The sequence below is a fragment of the Amborella trichopoda genome, chromosome 11, assembly GCF_054954075.1.
Source record: "Amborella trichopoda isolate Santa Cruz 75 chromosome 11, AtrichopodaSantaCruz75HAP2 v2.0, whole genome shotgun sequence".
NCBI lineage: Eukaryota > Viridiplantae > Streptophyta > Magnoliopsida > Amborellales > Amborellaceae > Amborella > Amborella trichopoda.
This window is the reverse complement of record NC_142346.1, coordinates 45,536,751-45,560,858: the sequence shown is the minus strand read 5'-3', so window position 1 is coordinate 45,560,858 and position 24,108 is coordinate 45,536,751. Positions and strand designations below refer to the sequence as shown.

Genomic DNA, 24,108 nt, shown 5'->3' with positions numbered 1-24,108 from the left:
AAGACATAATTACACAAAATGAATAAACAAAAGGAGTATACAGGAAAACAAAGTGCTTTATTGAGGAATTCCACTCAAATGGAATGGGTTCGTTTGGCAAATGGGGGGACAAGCTAACCATCTTGATTCTTCTTAGGTTATGAGTTTCTGGCTGCTTTCTTCTTTCTTCACTAAATTAATAAAGAAAGACCAAGTTTTAGAGAGAGAGAGGGTGGGAGTTATGAGTTTCTGGCTGCTTCTTCTTTCTTCACTAAATTAATGAACACCAAGTTTTAGAGAGAGAAAGAGGCTGGGGTTATGAGTTTCCGGCTGCTTCTTTCTTTTTCACTAAATTAATAAAAAAATACCAAGTTTTAGAGAGAGAAAGAGGGGGGTGGGGGTGAATATTTTTTAGGATGAAGCTTTTATAAAAACAAAATAAAGCCTCACCTCAAATCTTTGTCCGAAAAGTACTTTCAACGGCGGAAATATCTAAATCAATTTTTAACACCGATAATAAAATTTAAAACTTAAAAAATAGTACAGATCTTGCGGATTTGTGAACACTTATTTTTTAAGCAAAATGGATAGTCTAGATAATTTGTTATAATATACATTACTTTTAGAGTTTGGAATTTTTTTTTTTTCCCACAACCATAATGTTCAAGTCGATATGATCGATATAAATGTTTTTCAATGCTTGACTTGCAATTTTCAAGTTATGAGGTGAATATTTACTTAGGACTGCAGCCCTGTCAAACCATTTTCCTATTTTATAAGTTAATTGCTATAATACAAACTAGTTGGGTATAAAATATATCTTTTAGGCTGAAATTTGGTATGATATTTTTATTCAAGAGTTATTTAAAAGACCTCAATAAAAGAATTTCATGAAAATGCTTTTACAACATAGACTCAATAATTCACTTGTATCCTTTGATTTTATTTCAAAAAGACAATAAAAAGACACACTGGTAATGAGTTTGAATAGTTGATAAGTTAAGTGTATTTTGATAATTCCCAATTTTGAGTTTTTGAGGCCCTGATTTGCTATCCATCAAATCGATGACTCGTGTTTATCATAAAAAATATAGTTGTTTTCCTATTTTATAAGGACTTTTTTTAATAAATATCTTTTATACTTTGTAAAATTCAAAAAATACCCAATTTTTTATATTTTCCACTTATGTCCCATTTTTCAGAGCACATCTTGAATTTTGAACTAAAAAAAAAATTATATAAAAATATGATGACCAAAATATTGTTACACATTTTAGGAGTATTTTGGTTTTTAATAGTCATTTAATTTCTTTCAAATTATTGTCATGTATTTTCTACAGTTGCACTATGTGATTGTGAGAAGATTAGATGCCGAAATTTTTTGCTTAATCTAAAGCACAGAAGAAGAAAAAAATAATAACTCTAAAAGAGGAGTATATGGGCATATTTTAAGTTATGCAAAATATAGGAAGTGTCTAGGAAAAACTTCCCTATTTTATTATGCAGTATCGTTTTTCTTTTTCTCTTTTTTCTGATGACTTTGTATAAAATCTTACGTGTTACAAAATTTGAGGCCCGAAACTCTAAGCTTATGGTCCATTTGGCTTGCTTAATTTTTCTCCCTTATATTTAATGTTTCCTTTAAAAAGAGAGAGCAGGCTTCTTTAACTTTTGCCCCAGTATGTTAGGTCACAATGGAGAAGTGAGACGAACACTAGATAGCCAATTAGCCATTTAGAGAGTGAGAGCAAATAATAATAATAATAATAATAAGAGCAATGATGTTATAAGACCCTCTCATACCCATGTACGTAAGACCTTCAAGGATCACTATTAAATTTAATACAGATATATAGAAAAGTTATCACATGAGTGTAGGATTTGATTTTTTTAGATATCTATGTCAAATTTAATAGTGATTATTTGAAGTCCTACACGTGGGTGTGGAAGGGTCTCGCAAGGTCATTTCTCTAGTAATAATAATAATAATAATAATTTATAAAATTACTTATAAGAGATAAATTATCGAATATTCTATCTATTTTTGTAACTATTCCAACTCAATATCATGTATTTTTTAACTGGTTTTTAAAATTAAATCAAAACATATAAATAAGGTTTTAAATTAATAATATTTCATGAGCAATTTGATAAATTTCTCTAATTCATTTCCTATATGTAACTTCCTCGAGAGAGGAGAGATAACTCTTAGGCTTACAACTTTTTATCATGTCGGTAGCCAGCAACCTGCTATAACATTTATTTTATCATGACATATTATAAAAGCAAATATATATAATTACTCATCTGAGATGAACAATTTAATATTCTGCTATATCTTTTTACTTAATTTCAAAATACTCATAAAAACGCATAATTTTGAGTTGGAATATTATAAATAGACAATTCACTAATGAAAAATGGTTCGATTGGGCTGCAGCCTTATCAAAAGAAGTAAATCTTCAGTTCATGACTCGTAAAATATTGCAATTCAAGTATTAGAAAACCTTTTTATCGATCATTTCGGCTTGAATATTATGGTTGTTACCAAAAAAAAAAAAGATGTATATATAGTAACAAATTATCTTGATCATTTATTTTTCTCTAAAAATAAGTGTTAAAAAATCCGAAAGATTTATATCTTTTTTTAGTTTCAAATTTATTGTCGATATCGAAAATTGATTTTAGAGCCATCATAAAGATTTCAAAATACTTTCTAGATGAAGAATTGAGGCGAGACTTTATTTTGTTTTCACACAGCCAGGGCGCTATAAAAACATCATCCTTAAATAAGTAATTTCTTATAAATATTTTTATTTATTCTCATATAAATAACTAATTTAAAAATAAACATTTAAAAGAAAAAAATAAATAAAATGACATGACCTTTTGGCCACGTGGCATAGACTTGAAGTGAATGGCAAATTAGCCGCCTTTTGGTCAATTGCTTGTGTTTGGACCTTCCCTTTTGAAATATTTAATTGCACAATTGAATTGTCAAGGCTATGCCCCCCATGCACGTGTTGAGTTTGGTAAATTCCACAAGACAAGAGCATTTACAACCTTTCACTCGATGATGGACGGTAGAGATTGTTCACCCGGTGTGTGGCATACTTGCATGCTTTAAATCCCCGAAAATATAAAATATACTCGAAGGGAAAATTACTACATTCGATTGAATTTAGAACAATCTAATGGCTATATGGTGGCTAGTTATTTGATTTGAATTTTTTTACAAATATGATGGACCTTAATTTTTAGGGATACACATATGCTTCACTTAAGCGCACAAAAAAATACCCAAAAAAATATTAAAATATCCTCACATCTGCGATGAACACTAGTCATCCAAATTAATCTTTAAAGTTCAAGGCCTTTGGGCTCATCCTGCTCTGTCAACCCGAGGCCACAAATCAAAGAGAATTCATCTATACTTAAATGAAGTACACCAGAATGGTGTTATTTACCATTAGAATGCATATTCAAAATTGGACACTCTTAAGTAACGTGTACTCTTTGTCTTATTCTTTTTCTTGCTTACATCAAACATAGTGTGGTCCCTCCAAAAAAAGTTAAAAACAATCGTCCACATATTTCTTCATGAAATTATCATTTTAATTTTTTAAAATTTATTTATTTATTTTTTCATATTCATGATGTCCATGTTAGACATTATATATCCCTAACAATTAAATCCAAAATCCATATAAAAAATAAATTTTTTCAAGAGGGGACTCATTTGACCTCTAAGACCCATGGAACCATGTCCCACAAAATAAATGCAAAACACATGCAAGAAAAAAAGAGATAAAGAGAATGAAAAGTGGAAGGAGACCAAGTTTGCTGTTTATGGTGGTCAGGGTTTGCCTGGCTGAAACCCACTAGGATCTCTAAAAGTTGCTTATGGACGGTCCAGATGATCACACGCATCCGTTCAAGTCAAAGCCGCTGTTTTAGACTCTCGTTTTATGGTTTTTAGGAAAAATGGGCGACTTTTCAAGTCCAACAGCCAAGTCTACAAATTTACCCAATGGGGAAGTTTCTTCCTTGACAAAACAAATAAGGGAGCCTAATTGGGCTTGTTTATTACAGGATATAATTGGGCTTTTTATTACAGCATAGTCCAAATTTTACCCCGGAATTACAACAAAACCACCCCCACCCACCATACTTTCTTTTTAGAGATCTCATAATTTTTTATTTTTTATTTTTCTACTTTTTCTTATTCAAGGTGTATTTGATGTCAAAAACATCGTATAGTTTTATATGTTGGGTTGTTCGGTGCTGGTAATCTTGAACAGCTCCAAAGGTCAAAGTTCTTTAGGGTGTCGACGTCGCTGGAAAGGATGGTGGTTGAGGTTGGTCTCGAAATAGGTTTTTGCAAAGATATGGACCATCTCGTAATAAAGAGGTGGAAATATAATCCACACTTAATTTTTCCTTTAAAAAATGTGAAGGGGGGTCAAATCACATCCATTGGCATGGGTGTTGCTTTTTTAAATTTTATTTTCAATCAATACCTCTTGAAATATACTAAAAGCAACCCATTCATTGTTCAGTAGCTTGGCCAAATGACTGGAAAACCTTCTTCATTCAAATTGGTAATATGAAACGATCAAATAACAAAAATACCTTTAGTTGTTCGTTCGTTAAATGAAATTTCATGTTTTTTCATTGTAAATCCATGTTCTATGCTAATTGTGAACAATTAGGGGTAATTTTCTTGAAGTTTATACAAGGTTGCGACTTTAAAATGTAGAATTAATGTGCACATCAAAACTCTATAAAAAAATGTCGTTTTGATGTTGGAAACCCTTTTACTAAATCATCTTGACATCAAAATGTATGGATATAAAAAAAAAATGAGTCTAAATAATAGTGCTTCTTGCAACAAATTATCTAGAACGTTCATTTTCAATATTTTATTTGTTTATAAATCTACTTGATTTAAACAATTTTTGGAGTTTAAGAGTTTATAATTAGAGCTAAAAATAGATTTTGAAGTCACCTAAGAATTTTTGGCACCAAAATTACATCTTATTATAAAATTTAGAGATGCACCTTAATTTGATTGTTTAAGGTGCAAACCATACCTTTTTATTTTCACTTATTCATGTCACTCGTATAGTAGTTAATAAAACACCCCTACTTGTTTAAGATTTTCAAACTTAAATAATAGCAATTTGGTTGTTCCTTTCTTCTCTCTCTTTTTGTTTTTTTTAGGAGGTATCTATGTGAAATGAAACTTACAAAACATCACTACTAATGTTAAATAAATTGAATTAACCTTTTCGTGGTCATTTGTATTTTTTGGGGTGGGGAAGAACACGGCCAAGAAGGGAATCAAGTTTGATTCATGGCCATACAATGCAAATCCTAGTTGTGCTCCCATTCGAGCACACTAGGGCCGAATTGGATACTAATTAATCTTGTCATTAGTAGATCATCTTACGTGAAATCAGTGTTCCTCAATGGGGATCGAACTAGTTATGGATGGTATGGTCCCAACATGGTTGTCCCCCTAAAATTCCCACTCTTATATAATGTTTATTATAATTTTTAAGATTGTCTAATGGGTTTTTAAGTCCCTTAAAATCCCACCCCATAAACTCATGTTTTTATTTTATTTATTTAAAATATTTTTGGATCGCCGAATCAAACCGATTCAAACCCGATTTGGATCACCAACCCAGTGATCTAACACAAAATGTGGGTGAACAATTCACCCCACCAGTCTATGTTTTAAAACACTGCATGGAACTCGTATACTCTTCGTAATATTATTTTGTTAACTATTTGGTATTTATTTTGTATTATACATAATATTACATAATTATTCGCATCTTTGCCAAATTTCAACTACTTTTAGTTATTTTTTTACTAAAAATACATTTTTTTCAACAATTCACTTTGAATATAGTAAATAGAGTAAAAACATATTCTCGAAAAGACAAACTTCTATATAAAAATGCCAATAAATTCATATATGTTAATTTTATGAGAGACATTACCAAATAACATATAATTTACTGTAAGAATTTATTTTATTGAAAGACGTGTTTGTATGAGTTGGTTGACTCATATGTGGATGTATACACTCTCTCATTTATTTTTAGGATGGATTTTGAACTTAATTTTTTAGAAATATATAATCTCCAAGGTGGGGAGAATTATTATGTAAAAATAATTAAATTTTAAAATTTACAATTGACTGTTTTCGAAGGAAAAATTTTGACCATCAATTTTGTTTCAATGTGAGACTATGACTTTTTCACATCACATCCTAAAATAAATATTTTAGGATGGATATATCATGCGTCAGGGGCAGCAAATGCAGAATTGCATCCCTGACCCACAAAGTAATTTTCCTTCATTGAAACTACAAATTATCAACAATAACAAGTACAAAGATATTTTTTCTTCATGGAATGCTGCCTAGTCACCTTTGTAGTAAGAAACATAAGGAAATATGCTAACCCTGGTTACAAAAGTTTGATTTCCTTGGCTTGTACATTAATTACTGCCTAATGATATATTTAAATTGAAAATATAGGAAATAGACAAATTGGATTGAATCTTCAGACTTGGTATTTAGTATATTCCCCATTTAGATTGAGATTTTATAGAAAGCATGGATCAATATTGGACCATATTTTGAAGAAAACAATGGTACATGTGAGGTTTTTGTTTTTTTCTTAAAATCAAACAACTGCCCTATGACTAAGGATACAACTGCCCTATGACTAAGGATACATGGAAGAATTGACAAACTCGGGGCTCTAAAATCATGCAACTGGAAGTATGATAAACTTTTAGTTTTAGTTGGAGCTATTGGTGTTTTTGACAAGCACCATGAGCTCTAAAAAAACCAGTGTTTTAAAACTTGAATAAGGTTTTCGATCATCCGCTTAGATCCAAACCGCTGGATCGGGGATATGGATTTACTGAATGGTGGGAAATCATTTGAAAAATGAAAAAAGAAAAAGTAGAAGTGAGGGGTTTCCGGTGACATGGGATGAGGGGTTTCCGGTGACATGGGATGTCCACCCCTTGAATCTGATCCGGATCGTGGGGTTTCAAAACCCCAGTAGAAATTGAACTATATTTAACTAAAATTAAAAGAAAAGCATATTATAATTTATCATCTTAATTTTTTTTTAGTGAGTGTGCTGATTGAGCCTTGGTTTTCAATGGTTTTAAGACACCAAACATATTTCATAATTTCAAAATTCGAACTGGTTGGTTCATAAAAAAACTTGTTTACAATTTCAATTTCTAATCCACTTTTTTAATAGTTGCGGTCTGGATTCTGAAAATCCGAATATAGGGTATTTTAGAAAAAAAAGAAAAAGAAAACAAGGACATGTAAAGTATATATGGGGAATGAATCTTTGATTTTGGAAAAAAAAAAAAATTTAGTAAAAATCTCTTCTGAATGTCTTAAAATTTGTGGGATATTTACGTTAATCTCCTAACCATTTGTGCAAATGAACTAGAAAATCTGGGGTACTTTCGTCATATCACTGATTTTTTTAACCCACTAGTTTGACGCTCATCAGAGACTTTTCCATCTCTTTACAGGCTTTGACCTCTAAGACCTTCAAAGCTCTCACTTTCTCTCTCTGTCTCTTCTGCAACCAACAGGGTCGTCTATTTGGTACGAATCTTGCGTCTTTTCTCTGCAATTAGGGTTTATTTGCAGAAAGTTAGGGTTTATTTTCCCATTGTACAAATCTTGGATCAGTTCTCTGGTCACTTGCAGAGACGCAGCAGGACACCATTTCAGTTCTGAAGTATTTTCTGAGCTCTAAGGAAATTAGTGTTTCCTTTCAACGAAGAAGTTTTACAGCTCTGCAACTATTGCAGAAGCTCGATTCTAGTTGGGTTTATGAAATTTTTGGGTTGAGGCTTTTGATGTTTTCTGCATTTGCGAGCATCTGAAGTTTTAGGGTTCGGTTTCTCGATTCTACCTGGAGTTTTGGCTAGGTTTTATTCGAAGTTAGAGTTTATTGAGAAGGTATATTTTTAGTGGATTCAGCCTTTCTTGAAGGTTAATGAGGATTGCGTTTTGGTTCCTGGTCTGGCTTGTGAAAAAAATATTGCTTTGCTTCCCTGGGGTTGTAAAGTGATCAGTAGCAAATCAAGTTCCAACTTTCAAAGATTTAGCTCTCATTTGCAGAGCTCAAACTTTTATTTTGACAATCAAAGTGGAAGAATTCTGTTCAATTTCATGCATTTGCGGGGACTAGTGTTAACTCCATTTCCAATCTCAGAGAGTTATATTAATTCTGAAACACCTGCATGGTTTCAGGTCCAAATCTATCAGGCTTCGTTCTTCAACATTCATAGTACAGCAAGTTCTTTTTCCTATATATTACCACAAAAAGGTTTACAAAATCTGCAGGAGATTGGATTTAGCTCATAGCACTTGCAGAGAAACTCGGGTTTAGGCTCTGAATCATCAGCAGAATTAAATTTTTGGGCTTGGTTCTCAGAGGCCCGTCATTTTTGGAAACCAGGATTTCATAGCGATATTTGAGGTTCTAAAAAACTAGGGTTGTGAGAGTGATGGTCATAAAGACATGGCACAAAAGGCAATTCAATCAATAGGGCTTGGTTACGACATAACTGAGGATCTGAGGCTCAAATACTGCAAAGGAAATTCACCTGATTCACACTTGATAAAGTTGGATGTAGATCAAGGGCGAGATGTTTTTTTGCCTGGTGGGATCCTGGTGGAGAATGTATCGAAATCGATAAAATGTGATAAAGGAGAAAGGATGAGATTCAGGTCTGATGTTCTCTCTTTTCAACAGGTAATCAGAGCGTGGCTCCGTTTATTTATTTATTCTCGTGTTCATTTCTTGCTCTTTCCTTTGTATAAAATATCATTCCATTATGCAAAATTATTTGATTTTCGTGGTAATTCTCGACTGTTTTGGTGTTTCTGGGTATTTTCTGTTAAAAGCAAAGAGAAGGTTGGGGTTCTTCCCATTTACTCCGAGAATAATTCTATTTACTGTTTGCAATGCGTTTCCTTTTTTTTTTTTTCTTCCTTAGTACGCATAACTTTTGGCCATTTATTTTTAGCAAGCATGAAAAGGTTCTTTCCACCATTCTTTCTTACTTCTTGTTCATTATTATAAGAAAAGGATGCTTTATTAAATGATAATCAATTAGGAGTTAAATCTTTTTCTTGAAAGTATTCGTTCCATGATACCCTTTTGTATGGATGCCATGTTTGACCTTTTAAAGTCAAGAATATTGTCCCAGGAACTAATTGTTCTGATTTTCATGCTGCTGTGTGGACAATAGACAATGGATTGATTGAAATAAGTCAGTAAAAATGTAGATTAACTGAGCAAGTAGTTAAATGGATGCAATAAAATGGAAGAAACACACTATTACTAGAGAATGTGAAGAAAATAGCCCTTGGAATTAAGGGGGGAAATAAAAAGAGAGAGAGCAAGCTCTTGGACTGAAGTTAATTATAAGAATTGTGTGAGCAAAAGTTAGGTATGATGTTGCCTGTAGCCCCACTGGAAGGCTCTTTTTTCATCAAGCTTGAGGTTGTGGGTTTGAACCCAGCTAACCTGTAGCTTATCCATCCATGCTAACTTATCAGTAACAGGAAAGAAAGAAAAAAAAAAAAAAAAACAGTAAAAGAAAAGAAAACAGTTAGCTTGATCAAAGATGGAATGAGTGACAATATATGCGTGGTTGCTTGTGAGTTGTGGATAAGAATGAGCGACAATATATGCATGGTTGCTTGTCAGCTGTGGATAAGACAAATGATATAGAAAGAAAAGGGGAAAATATAGCTTTTCTTTAGAAGTAGGATTGATGAAGAGAATCTGAATTTCCCCTAATTGAAATTATATTATCTGAAAAACTAATTTATTTTTTGCGTTTTATTGCACCAAAAATCTGTCAGAAAATATTATCTTCACCAGTGCTGATGAAAATTCTTAGGAAGAAAAGCCTGCCCTAGCATGAGAAAACAGTAAGCCAAATTTCAGAGCAGGAATGCATAGACCACTGGCCATTTTATAATCTTTTCTGTTTTTATTTTACATGAAGTAAAGTTTGAGATTTATGTCGATGACACTTGGCTTTTGTCATTCTGTCATTGGCAGTTAGTTCTATTTTTGGGGGGTAATTAGCTGTTATTCTATTGGTTTGCATGCCCTTATTTTTAAAGAACTGCTTGTAAAATGATTTGTTACCTAAAAAAAGAAATAATTTCTTACAAGTTTAAGGGGAAAGGGACATTTTTGGCCATCATGTTTATATCATTTGGCACATCAATGTTGTTTGCAGATGTCAGAGCAGTTCAATCAGGAATTGTCATTGTCTGGTAAAATTCCTTCGGGATTATTCAATACCATGTTTGAATTTTCTGGTGGCTGGCAGAAAGATGCAGCCAACACTAAAAATCTTGCCTTTGATGGGTGGTTCATAATTCTTTACACTGTTGCTTTAGCAAAATCACAGATAACTCTTCGTGATCATGTTAAACGTGATGTTCCCTCATCGTGGGACCCCGCTGCATTGGCTGGGTAAGAATCTGGATCATTTTTTTCTTGCTTTTTAATAAGAATTTGCATGGCTTGCTTTGTGATAATAGTGGCCTTTTTGATGATATGTGAGTTCTTTGTTATATATTAAATATTGTCTTGCCTCGTTACATACCCATTGTTTTGAGGTTCTTATGTTATCTATAAAATTCTGATTGTTAATGTATCTGATAAGGAGATATAACTATGTAAGTATAGGAATTCTAATTAATCTTATTCAATGCAGTCCTCGGTGACTGTGTAAATCCATGGGATTCAATTTTTTGTAGAGTTTGAAGAGCTTTGTTGTTGAAACTCCCAGTATAAAGCTGCTTATAATATTTAATATATCCCTTTTGTTCATGATTCAATTCAATCTCAAGCCATATTGGTTAGATTAAAAAAAAGGGAAAAGTTATTACACTGAACTTTCTCACCATGCTCATGGTTATCCATGGAGATGTTTATTTTATTTTTCTTTTCTGACGGATATGTTCGAGACAGCAATGGAGTCTTTTTGGATTGAATGTCCTCATCTTATTATGTTGGACATTAGCAAAAAATGTTATGCACGGCATGTGATGCGTGATGGATTTATGGACATAATTTGATGCTCCACCAACCTGAACATGGCAGTATGGAAGGTCCCTTTAGATAAATATTTAGCAGTAGATAAATATATAAACAAATGAACGGAAAGACGGATATGGATGTAAACAAGCAGATGGTTTCTGGTAAGCAGATCATTTCAGGCTACCAGATGCACATTAAACTAGCAAGCTTATCAACTTTTGGTCTCTTTACCGGCATTTGCTATGTTTCTGTATCACCTCCAACACCCCCATCCCTTTTCCTAAATTTTACGTGCCTTTCCTTTACTTTTTAACCATTGCAAGCCATTATTTTATATATATATATATATATGTAAATGCACAATCACGCAATCATGCAATATATTATAGTTAAGTTGATAAGCCCAGACTTTCGGCTCTTCTGCGCTGACTAACACAATTTATTCAAGGACCATCTTTTCTCATACTCATTTAGTTAGGCAGCTTCATATTAATAATGCTTTGAGATAGTTTAGTCACATAAATTATCCTTTATTGTTAATAAAAAGTTTATACTTTTCTTTTAAGGATCAAATCTTGGATGAGCTTGAAACTGCAATTTGTGATTTTTTTTTAATTGGTTTTTTGATGCAAGTATACAACAAAGAGAAATTGATGGATTCTTATATTTTCATATTTTGATATGTTTAGGTTCCTTGCTTGTTTGACCATTTTCTGTTTTTGGTCTTTCTTCCAGATTTATTGAAAAATATGGCACACATATCATAGTAAGCGTAAAAATGGGTGGTAAAGATGTTGTTTATGTGAAGCAACAGCACAACTCAAATCTTCAGCCTACTGAAATTCAGAAAAGACTGAAGGATATTGCTGATGAGAGATATTCAGATGCAAATGGGAGGAATAGCTTGGATTCAGAAGATACCTTTGGAAAGGACAAGGTGTGTATCAATGCTTGTTTTCTTCAAATATTGATTACATATCATTTCCCAAGTTTATTTGTTTAGATGAATGTGTTGTCTCTGATGATTGCGGGCAAATGGTTGGAGTCTCTTGAGTGTCACATTAGATATCCTAAAAGTAGGGATTGATGTTTGGAGGCATGCTTATTCACTTTACTATGTGCTTGGGTTGATTTTTTTAAATACTAGCTGTATTAGAAATTTGATTAAAGGACGCAGTCAATTTCTTAGAGTTGTGATTTAGGTTCATATAAGTCACATTCACCAATAGATTACTCTAATGCATTGAAGTTCATTCATCAATAGGTTACTCTTGATGCATAGGAGTTGCTAAGGTACAAACCATGATTGATACAGTATGATACTGGAATGCAACTTTTATCATGGATTCGTTGATCCCTCCTGGATCTTTTTTGATTTATGTGAGATCAAAAGTACTGTGAGAAATATTCCATCTTATAAAATGTCTTTGAGGGCATGCATTTTAGAACAATGTGCGAAAACTTGTTTTTCAAGGAAAACTGAAATTGTTGTGTTATATTATTTCAAAAGAAGCTTCCAAGCATTGCCGTAAATCTCCTCTTCTGTGTTTTTTTATATCTGTGGTTTACTTTATTCATCTAATATTGGTTTGGTATATGGTTACTTACATTGTGAACTGAAAATTTTCCCCTTTTCCCTCCATTGCACACATCCATACAAATGCACAAATATCCAATTTCTTCAACTCTTGTTTTCAGTCAACTATGAAGTAATCTTGCCCTTTTTCACTGGATCTCTGTTTCTATGAATTGGTTTTCCTTTTACTCTGAAACAAAATCAATACTGAGTTTTTGGTTGACAGTACATTGTTACATGCATTGCTAGCTATGATCAATGCATGTATAGAAATAGAGGAAAAAATGATGGTGCTATGACTACTTAATAGCAAAAAGATGATGGTGCTACGACTCATTGAAAAAAAAGATGATGGTGCGACTACATATCCTCGGGAACAACACTTGCATGAGACTTGAACACACTTTCGCCTGTTATGTTGAAGGGGTTGCACTCCGCACACCCAGTCTCGAACTGGATGCTCCACATTGGCTGACCTTTCAAAAACTTCATTGCATACCCAGCTCAACACTATAACGGGTCTTGGAAGCCATATTCTCCTCCATTTAGCGATTCCTTTTCCAATTCCTGTGATTCTTAGGCAACCCCTTTAAATTTTTATTGCTTTGCTCTCCTGCAATTGTTTCCCTACCCCATTCCTTCCTATCTTTGAATTAATGATAAGATGAGTTCTTCAATTATTGTGAAATTGAGTGGAAACAGATTCATTCATGAAATGAGTGCGTATTCCCGTTATGCATATTTTGTGTACAAATAACTACAAGGTATTCCTTGAGGGTAACAAACTGACAATATCTTTATTTATCTTGTAAAAATTCTTTGATTCATGTCCATATGCAATAACCGATGAAATACATGTTTGTAGACTACAACAAGCAAGCCCCAACCCCAACCACCCCAAATCAAATTTATCAGTAAGTATTTGTGATTTTTCTTAGCTTAAGGACTTGGTGCACAAATCTGCATTTGCTATGGTTGTACCAATTAGACTGCCCATTAACCATCCAATCTCTTTTGCCAAAGAATCTGCCTTGATGTGTTTTAGTCATCATATGTCTTGTAAAATACTGCCATCTTTCGTGATGGAGTATCACTTTCTTGAATTCCAATGATCCAATCTTCTCCAAGTTTTTGAGCTAGATATGTATACTTACAAAACCCCAAAATCAGTGTTTCAAAAAACACTCTCCAGGCCACTTAACACCTAGGCGGGCGCCCAGTACCTGGATGGCCCAGTAGAAAGAAAAATGTCTCTATAGTCTATCAATATAAGTATAATTGTATAACACATAAGAGTTAGGGGTTTAGGGCACATCAAATGTATAATACACAAGTCCACATAGCACATACTCCGCCATACGCCATAAGTCCATAGTCTGATATTCCACTAAATCTAATATCAATGCGTGATGCTTAGATCAATTTCTTGTAACTTTGAAAAACCCTTTGATACTAGTTTGTTGGGGTTTTTCTATATCTAAAATAGGTTCTAATGGGGTTTAGGTTTCAAATGAACCTAAAACCCACGATTTTACTGTTTTAGTATTAAAAAAAAGACCAAAAAATGCCCTCAACGAGGGGCATTTACGCCCAGGGTTGGGTGCTGGGCGCCTGCCAGGGATAGCCCGCCTAGGCCTGGGAGAGGCGCCCAAGCCTTATGGAGCGCCTAGGCACTGGGCGGTCCGCTTTTTAAACAACTGCCAAAATTATACCTTATTTTTATTAATAACCACAAAGTAATCCATCTTTTACTCCTTTAAGATTTTCCTTTTGGACATTGCAAGATATTTAGTGAGCCTAAAATCAGTTTCTGCCCAATCCTCCTCTTGGAAACCTTTGTCAGTTTCTAAATAAAAATGATATTTTCCTATGACAACAGTGTTTTACACACTTATATAGGATCACATGATCTGACCTTTTTGACCATTGTCATGTCTACAAAATTTGATTGACAGTAACTTGAAGCATGCCGTAGACTGTTATGTTTTCTTTCAGAATTTGTCACATACAGTAGTTGACCAGGATATGATCCATACACGTTATAAGCCACTCTTTCTTGATATTCAGGTTAAACACTTTGAGATGCCCTTAATTGCCATGACATTTTCTACTTCTTTTAATTGGAGGCCTTTACTTCTTTTTGGAAGCTTTATTGAATTGAACACTGAACCGTCATTTTCCATGGTTCCCTGTTTCATTTTCATCTCTGAGGACTCCAATCAATCACCCTAAATTTTCTGAAGTTTTCCTCCATGGTGTCCCAAATAATGCTAACTAGAACTTATGGATTGAAATGCTTGAGATCTGCATTATTATGTTGAATCCCTATTGAAAGAAAGAGTTTGCTATATGAACTGTTTGTTATATGAAGTATTCAGTTTGTTTTGTTAGGTTGTCTTAGTGGTTATATGGCAATTGGCAAACAATATATACGATGTCAATAAGATGTTATTCTATTAAAATGATGGTTTTGGATTTTTCGAGAATGAGTGCGAATAATGACCTTTTACAGGGGATTCACAGGCTAGCTATGACCTTGTTAGGTTAACGCATAATCTGTGCACATAGCTATCTTGATACCTTAAAGGCTTAAACTAAGTCCGTCACGGCACCATGGCTTACATTACATAAACGAAACACATATTTAGAGATATCTTTCAGCTAGGGTTAGCTTCTTGTTCATCATCTGTCGGGCCTGTAGTATTTATTTAGTTATTTATTCTTTGGGTAGTAGGCCTGTAGTATTTGAGTTGGTAAACGTACGGCCGTACGGGTCCCTGATGCACTGGATGATTTCTCCTTTTGCAAAATGTTGATGAAAATTTGAGCTGATCCATGACATGCTCATTTGAGCAGTCTAAAGAGGCTGCGGATTCTCTCTATGAGGAAACCATTTGATCCTTCCATTCTAGAAAAATCCATAAACCATCAGTCGTAATGGGAAAACATTTGATTGACATAACCTATATTGTTCACCATCTGGTCAATGTGTTAACCTAAATTCAATATAGTCAGCATTTTCTTCCAGAATGAACTCCAGCCTAATACTGCAGAGTTTGATTATTTTAATCTGTGAGTTCAAACTAGCATTAGAAAGGAAAACTATGGACCCTGAAATTTCATTTGCTGCTAGTATTTAAGTGGATGCCTCATAGATGACTGCAAAAGAGAGCCATGGAAAAGGTCATTTTTATACTCAGGTGGATAAAACTTCCAAATAACAACGGTGAAGATAAAAAGTAAAGAAGTTTGGGATCTCCTTTTTAAAGAAGTGAAAAGTGCCAATATAATTAAGTTACGACTCAGCTAGGTTTGACATGTCAATATCATGTTGTGCAGCAAACCAGAAAAACTGATAAAAATCATATACAGTACAAGTTACAAAAAAAATACGTTGCTTTGAATTTTCTTCAACTCCTAAGCCCTTATTTTACAAATTAAGAAGCAATACTATTTATAGAAAATTAAGAAAATCCATAAATTTCCTACTGGATTTCCTTTGAAGATTTTACCAATCGGTTGAATATTAGTGTTTTTTAGCACAAGAAACAAATAGATTTCTTGAAGCAACTAGATATTATCATTACATAAATTTCTTGAATCAGCTAGATGCTCATTCTATGTGATCCCACCAAATTCTTCACTAGAAACTCATCTTTTGCTTGGGTGTTACCCACCATGTTCTGTTCCAAATACTGTCTTCATTCAGAATGTGACATATGCATTTTTCTGTGCATGATTGACTGTCCACCTCTATCTTAAAATTTTGTCACATTACTGTCCACCTCTATCTTAAAATTTTGTCACATTACTGTAAAGAGAAGAGAGAGAGAGAAGTAGAGAGAGGAAGCGAGGAGTAACGTAGCTAATTACAGGTTAAAAAATAGAGAAACAACATAAAGACCCACAGCATAGTAGCCAATCAATCATTTTTTTTTTCAGGGAGAGTATAAATAATGCAACTTATCTTTTGAAGTTCTCAGAATCATGCTATACTTCCCATTAAAGCCTATCCATTTTCACTGAAAATTCCTTGGAATAAAGTTCAAAACTATGCATCTACTATCGTTTTGTACCTTTACAGCAATTTATGTTAGCCCCTTAATTACCCTCCTTAAGCGAACGATATCCTAGCCCTCCCTTCACTATCACTCCTCCCTATCTCTTCAGTCACAGCAGTCAAAGTTTTTTCTTTTTGATCAGTAAAACTGTATTATGTGCTACCTTTCTCAAAAAAAGGCAAAACGAAGAAAGAAGAAGAAACTGTATTATGTGTTTGCCTATGATATCTCTATTTCATACTGGATTAGGTTTGAGTAGCATGTAAGACAATTTGACCATTTTCATGGGTGGAGTTTTTTAGCCATGGTCAAGTATATTTGGTCAGTTTCATTGCTTTCACGCCTATTGGGATGCAGGTAAGTTTGGTATTTCTTTTATTCTGAACTCTGTAATTCAACCTGTTAATATCTCTTTCTTTGCCATTTATCTGTGGTGAATGTTTTTTTCCTTCTGAATTGTTTTTTTTCCATTGTATTCCTGGAATCTCTTGTTACTTAGCATGGAAGTGGCTGGTTCTATTTCAGATTGATATCAGGGAACACAAGTTGAGATTTGCAAATTCCAGTTCATCCATAACTGACTCTTACAAAGAGGTATTCTGTTCAAATCTTCCATGACGAGACTGTTCCAAGTTTTTCAGATTCTAGTGAGCTAAATTAGATTATGTCAGCATCTCTAGCAAATTTATTAACATTTGTAATGACTTTTTTCTTATCCTTTCAATGCAGGAACTTACTTGGATATTCAAGAGAAGGGGGGGCAGCGACAATAACCTATCTCTTTCCCATACCCAGTGGCTAAACACAGTTCCACAGGACCCTGATGTGATTTCAATGTCATTTGTTCCAATCACATCTTTGTTGAACGGAGTTCCTGGGAGTGGGTTCTTGAGCCATGCTGTGAATCTGTATCTTCGATGTAAGTGGGAATCCTGGTTATTTTCTTTGGATTAGATGGTTGCAGGTCCAAAATCTCGTTTAGTTTCAGAATGTCACTAATGGTTGCATATGGAGTGGTAATTAACCATATATCCCTTGAGTAGCTACTCTTTGGAAGCATCTAATTTTACTACTTTAAGAGTCATCAGCACTGCAGTTAAGTCACTGTGGGATTCTGAAACTTCAAGTGTCCCTGATATCTTGCAACTATTTCCATTCTCTTTGAAATAATTCTGGATAGATATAATGGATTTGTTGAGATTCTTACCTTAATTTGAATACTTTTAAGTTCCTTTTTTCTTTTCTCAGGTCTCTTAGAAGCATTATTTGGTTCTGGTAATCTTTTGGGTTTTGAATTACGAGAAACTTTGCTCCTGATATTATTGATTCTTCTCTAATTTTCAGTGTATCATGTTTTAAAGAGAACATTCCTGCCTATTGTTGCTATGCTTCCGGTGAAGAGTAGGAGTGGGTTCTCAGATAATAGAGTTTAGTATGAAATCTTGCAGCTGATATTGTTTGAAGTTCTTTGGGAATGATTATGGCAGCTGGAGTAGTTTTTCGTTATGATTGGGTATGTCCTGCAGGATATGCCATTAAACTGCAAGTTTGGGATGGGGAGCACCGCCTAAGTGCACGGATCCTGTGGCCAAGTTTTAGAATTATGCGAGTTGTTGGGAGAAATTAGTAGTCATTTTTAGTCCTAAGAGCTATGATGAAAATTCTCTCTAAATGTGATATAGCTATTAAAAGTTGGAGGTGGATTCTTGTCGGTATATTGCCTCCCCAACTAATCCTTGGAGGCCACCTAAGATTTAGAGTCTAGGCTTGAGAGCCCATTCTAGTTTCCTTAGCACGTCCTTTTTGAAAAGGGAGAAGAGGATGCGTCACCAATCATTAGTGGAATCTCCCCTACTTCTTTATTAGCAAAATGGCAAACAGCCATATTGTTGACTTTGTGGCTGTAAAATTGGATAAAATCCAGAACAATGTCAAAGATAAGTTAGGTGTTAGGTATTAAATATTAAATATTCTGTCTGGAATTGAAATATCATCTGTTAGGCTCCCTTGACAAATTAATCAGTTCTTTTGTTGGTAGGTCAATATAGAATTCGAACATGGGATATACTGTTGCCTTTGAGTTAGATTGCTATTTGCGCTTTCATTTTGACAATGTAGCTACTTGGTTAATTTGATTGTGTTCATTTGGGCATGGAAGGGTTCACTTTGCATTGTTGATGCGCACTCTCATTTAAGGGAAGGATTGGAAAAGTTTGTAAACTTAAGGATTCTTGGATGTTAGGAGGGGAAACTGGGACCTTTTCCCAAGGTTGGTGGAGCAAGGTAGATGCTTGATGTTGTGTTTCCATATGAAATGGGTCATGCAAAAAGGTTAAAAGGCAAAATTCAAATAGTCCTTGTTGGAGAACTTTTTCCTTGATTGACCATGATAGAAAGGGAGTTAAAGAGGTATCTGCCGGAGAGGACCGCTGGAGTCTCATGCTAGGTTTGGTGCAAGACATCTCTCCATGCATGTCAAGAATTGAAGCACCAAGAATATGTAAATCGGATATAGTTTCCATTGGGTATGTGCCTTGTGTAAGGCGTCTCATATGAAATTAGTTTAGTTGGTAATCACATCTCGTTTGAACTCAATGACTTTCAAAGAAAATTGCATTGGTTATTGATTGGCTGATTAAGTCTAGGAACTAATGCTTTTTCAAAAAAAAAAAAAAGAACAGAAAAAAAAGAAGTCTTGGAACTAATCCTTCTGCTTGAAGCTGGCAGATGTTCACCCTGCTTTCCTCTGATCTCTCAGAAGTTATATCTCTATTTGTTTTGAAGTGAACTAAACACTTATTTGATGACCATCAAATGGAAAAAATTCTTCCATATGAGAATGGGTGAATACACTGTACTCTCTCTCTCTCTCTCTCTCTCTCTCTCTCTCTTAATCTTCTCTTTTGTCTTTTTGTTTTAGTTTGCTTTGATGTGATTGGTTTGCATCCACATTATACATACCTGTCTGAATTGTTTCAGTTGGCTTTCATGTCAACAATTTCCTGAATTCTTTTGCCCTTGCATGCAGATAAGCCGCCTATTGAACAACTCCCCCAGTTTTTGGAGTTCCAACTTCCACGGCAATGGGCTCCAGTGTTTAGTGAGCTTCCTCTTGGCCCCCAAAGAAAGCAACAATGCAATTCATATCTGCAGTTCAGTTTCATGGGTCCCAAGCTTTTTGTCAACACCAATCCGGTCAGCTCTTGACCTGCCTATAATATGTATTTTAAAAAAAGTACAGCTGTATATATACCAATGTCCAAAGGACTATTGTATGTGGCATTCCAAGGTTACATCCACGACGATCTCCCACTGGTAGATGGTTGGGGGACTAATTGAGTGGGGTCAAAGGGGCATTCTCCTGGGTATGGTTAATCTCCAACTATCCATTAATGGATGGCAGATATAGCCTTGGAGTACCATATACCATAATCCATTGAGATTATGGCTATTCTTTCCCTTCGGATGATTGCAGCTGTAAGTCTGTAACATGCCTCTATAATATGAGAATGTGAGAATTCCATGATATAGTCTACCAACCGAACTTTAAAAAATGGGTACATCACAGCGAACTGGAGAGAGAGAGAGAGAGAGAGAGAGAGAGAGAGTTCCTTTGCCACCTTGCTCACAGTTTCTACCCACCAACTTATTATAAGTCTGACTGACTCCTCCATTCCCTCCAACCCAAAAAATAGGTGGATGTGGGGAGGCGTCCAGTGACCGGCCTTCGCCTCTACCTTGAGGGCAAGAAGAGCAACCGCCTTGCGATCCACCTTCAACACCTCTCTGCCCTCCCTTCTATACTCCACCTCTCTGACACTCTGCCCCATGGTCACGGCCCTGGCCCTGGCCCTGGCCCAGATGATCTCTGTCAAGACCGCCGCTACTTCGAGGCCCTCCAATGGCGCCACTTCTCTCACATATGCACTGCTCCTGTGGACCGTGGAGATGATCCATGGATTGTGACTGGTGCGCAACTTTTGGTCCACAAAAACATCCTCTTTTTGAGGCTAAAATATTCGGCAGTCAATGCTAAGATTCGCCGCTCAGATTGGGAACGTTCGGAAGGTTTAGGGCATAAGTCAGGGATTTTGTCTACTCTGATCAGTACGCATTTTACCGGGGTGGCACGTGCTCCCACTCCGAGGCCTAGTGATGTGGTTGTGAACTCTGCGGTGTACCCTGGAGGACCACCAGTGCCAGTGAGGACCCCACGCATGCTTAGCTTTGTGGATGCGGCAGAGATGGCTCGAGGCCCTCAAGATGCTCCCGGGTATTGGGTGGTTACAGGTGGTAAGCTTTGTGTTGATAGGGGGCGGATTTCGATTAGTGTGAGGTATTCATTGCTCACCATTGTGCCTGAGGTGGAGGATGAGGAGTGAGGTGTCTGGGTGTGACATTCTTTGGGGGTTGAGAGAGAGAGAGAGAGAGAGAGAGCATAGAATTGCAGATAAGGGAACGTAGAGTAGGGATTCCTATGGGAATTGTAGGAGAGATAGGGATGTAAACAGTGAGGATATTGATGGCGTAATGGAGAGTAGACATGGATGGGATTGTAGACACCACCTAGAGGGAAATGCGAGCAGCATTGCTAGCATACGGCATGATGGGGGTTGGATAGTGCCACGGTTATTCTGGAGAAAGTGCAAGAGCTGATACATCCAGGTATTTTATTTCTTATTCCTGGTTTGTGTTTTCGGGTAGGTGTTGTGTTCTTATTAGGGGAAAAACAGGAGATGTTGAAGTGATTGGGAAAGGAACCACACAGATGGGCATGTATAAGAAAATGAGGGAAATACTATGGGCATTATCAACTCCGAGAGGATGCAAAAATGGAGATAACCATGGTTTGCTTTAAGAATGGTGGAAGATTCTATGTTAAGTTTGTGGGTGTTACGATTTCGTGCTCTGACAGAAGTAGGCAAAGGACTGGACGAAGTGAAAGGATATTGTTCATTTTGGTGTTTTTGGTGGGTTTCGTGTTCTGTTGTTCGATTATAACTGTGGTCGTGTAGATATATTGTTTGAATGTATCTTGAAATCTTGATCAATATGAGCTCTGATGTTGAATAGAATGCTTTTGTATGCTTCCATGTATTTATTCTATAGATTAGTCATTTCAATAAATGTCTTTTGACCAGTGATTTAAAAGGTAAACAGGCGGATTTGTAGGAGTCGCTACGTGCGATTTCAACCGGTAAGGGTAAGAGCTCTGGAAAGTTCGGGGCAATTTCAACCAGTAAAGGTAAGAGCTTTGGAAAGTTCAACTGGTAAGGGTAAGAGCTCTGGAAAGTTCGAGGCGATTTTAACCGGTAAGGGTAAGAGCTTTGGAAAGTTCGGGGCATTGTTACTCGTATGTCAAAGTTCGGCACTGTTGTTCGTACGTCAACGGGGTTCATAACATTTGAGTATTTGAACTCATCTCCAGAAATGGAAAGTTCTGGAAAGTTGTTCGTACATCAACGGGGTTCATAACATTTAAGTATTTGAGCTCATCTCTAGAAATGGAAAGTTGTGGAAAGTTCGGGGTGATTTCAACCAGTAAGGGTAAGAGCTTTGGAAAGTTCGGGGCATTGTTGCTCGTACGTTAACGGGTTCATAATATGTGATTATTTGTAGTGAGCCGCTACGGGGGTTCATAACACGTCACTCATAGGATTTTAACATGAGGTATACACCACACACCTGCACGTATATTAACAAGCAGCTACCACAAACAATTTATACTAATCAAATCTTCTCTAAAACTTCAATGTGGGATAATTCCCATCAAACAGTGTGCGTGCAAATAAGGTATTCGTGCTATGTGTATAAAGGTGTATATGTATAAAGTAATTATGTACTTTATGAATAACTCTCTTTCGTATGTATAATATATAAAGTAAATTACATATTTTATATGTATAAAATAAATCACATTTTATAAATACCTCTCTCTCATATGTATAATTGTTTATAAATTAAATATTTTATAAATAGATCTTTCTCTTATACAATGACATCTATCAAATGAAATAGTCTATAATTCTTTTTAAGATTAATTATATTTATTTATTTTTAATATTTAATCTTTTTAAAGATTAATTATATATTTATTTCTTTTTTATGATATACAAATATAAAGTACGTATAATATTTAATTACATATAATTACAAAAATAAAATTCTATATAATAATTTATAAAAATTACAAAATATATATGAAATTGTTGTTTGTTTATGTTAATAATTTAAATACAATTATGTTAAATTTATGTCAATATAATTATTTTTATATCCACTAAATTATTTTTAAATTATATGGAAGTTTTTTCTAATATTTGTAAAAATTCTATTAGGCTATTATCTCATGGGATTATTTTATTACAAGATTAATAATTAATTAAGTGGTTAATTGAGATTAAAAATTAGTACTAGCTCATAGGATATTAAGAAACAAAAAATAATATTAATTCTGGTTTATTGAATATTAAAAAATATTAGTTTAGAGTATATTTTAAGAGAGAAAAATAACACTAACTCATACCACTTTAGAATTTATTTCTACATTAATAATCAAATATTTTATTTTATTTATTTGCATTATAAATTGTGCTGTACTATTTTTTTTTACAGTTGTCAATAATACATTTTAAATTAGATGATATTATAAGATATTTTGGATTTGTTATTATTTGTATAATAAAATAACTATAAAATACAAACCAATAATTTCAATTTCAATATATAATATTATAGTTAGTTAGGTTGTAATAATTTTGAATTATAATTAGTTAGGTTGTAATAATTTGGGTTTTTTTTAACGGATTAGGGTTTTTCACCAATTCGAGATTTTGGTGGCCATTTTTTTATCGATTTAATCCATTCTTTATTGTAGTCTATGTATATACTTCATAACGGTGGTTTAAAAAACGGATCTGTACCCCAGATTGCTCTCCCTAAAAACCCATTCGGATGGGTGAATCGACGATCCGGATCGGGAATCGGCTGAATCGGTCCAATTATGCCTTAAAAAAATCTAAAAAAATTATTAAAAATTATTATAAATATTATTTTTTAGGAATCCAATAAAAAATAGACGTATTACATTATTAACTTTCATTTTTTTCATCAATTTGGAAATATTAAGATATTCTTTCCATGTAGGAACTTATGTTAACCATTAAATTTGCATCACATAAAAAAAAATCCTAGAATCATCATGGATAAAATATAAGAAAAATTTCGTATATAACCTTAATTTTTCTTAACATTGATTACCATTGCGTTATCATTTCCATTTATTTCCCCAATTCTTTTCTTCCACTACTAAAAGGTGTTTCAATCTGCATTTAATTCCAAAATTCTTTTCTTTGAAAATTAG

The 24,108-nt window shown here is 34.4% G+C and overlaps 1 protein-coding gene across 1 annotated transcript; it reads left to right on the top strand.

The window, feature by feature from the left end:
- Nucleotides 1–7,658: 7,658 nt before the first annotated feature.
- On the top strand, nucleotides 7,659–21,820 carry LOC18448447 (MAC/Perforin domain-containing protein). Its single transcript, XM_006858508.4, has 7 exons — nucleotides 7,659–8,795; nucleotides 10,300–10,538; nucleotides 11,844–12,045; nucleotides 17,271–17,339; nucleotides 17,475–17,664; nucleotides 19,774–19,940; nucleotides 20,441–21,820. The coding sequence occupies exons 1-7, from the start codon at nucleotides 8,562–8,564 to the stop codon at nucleotides 21,125–21,127; spliced, it is 1,788 nt and encodes a 595-aa protein (XP_006858570.1). The 5' UTR covers nucleotides 7,659–8,561; the 3' UTR covers nucleotides 21,128–21,820.
- The last annotated feature ends 2,288 nt before the right edge of the window (nucleotides 21,821–24,108 follow it).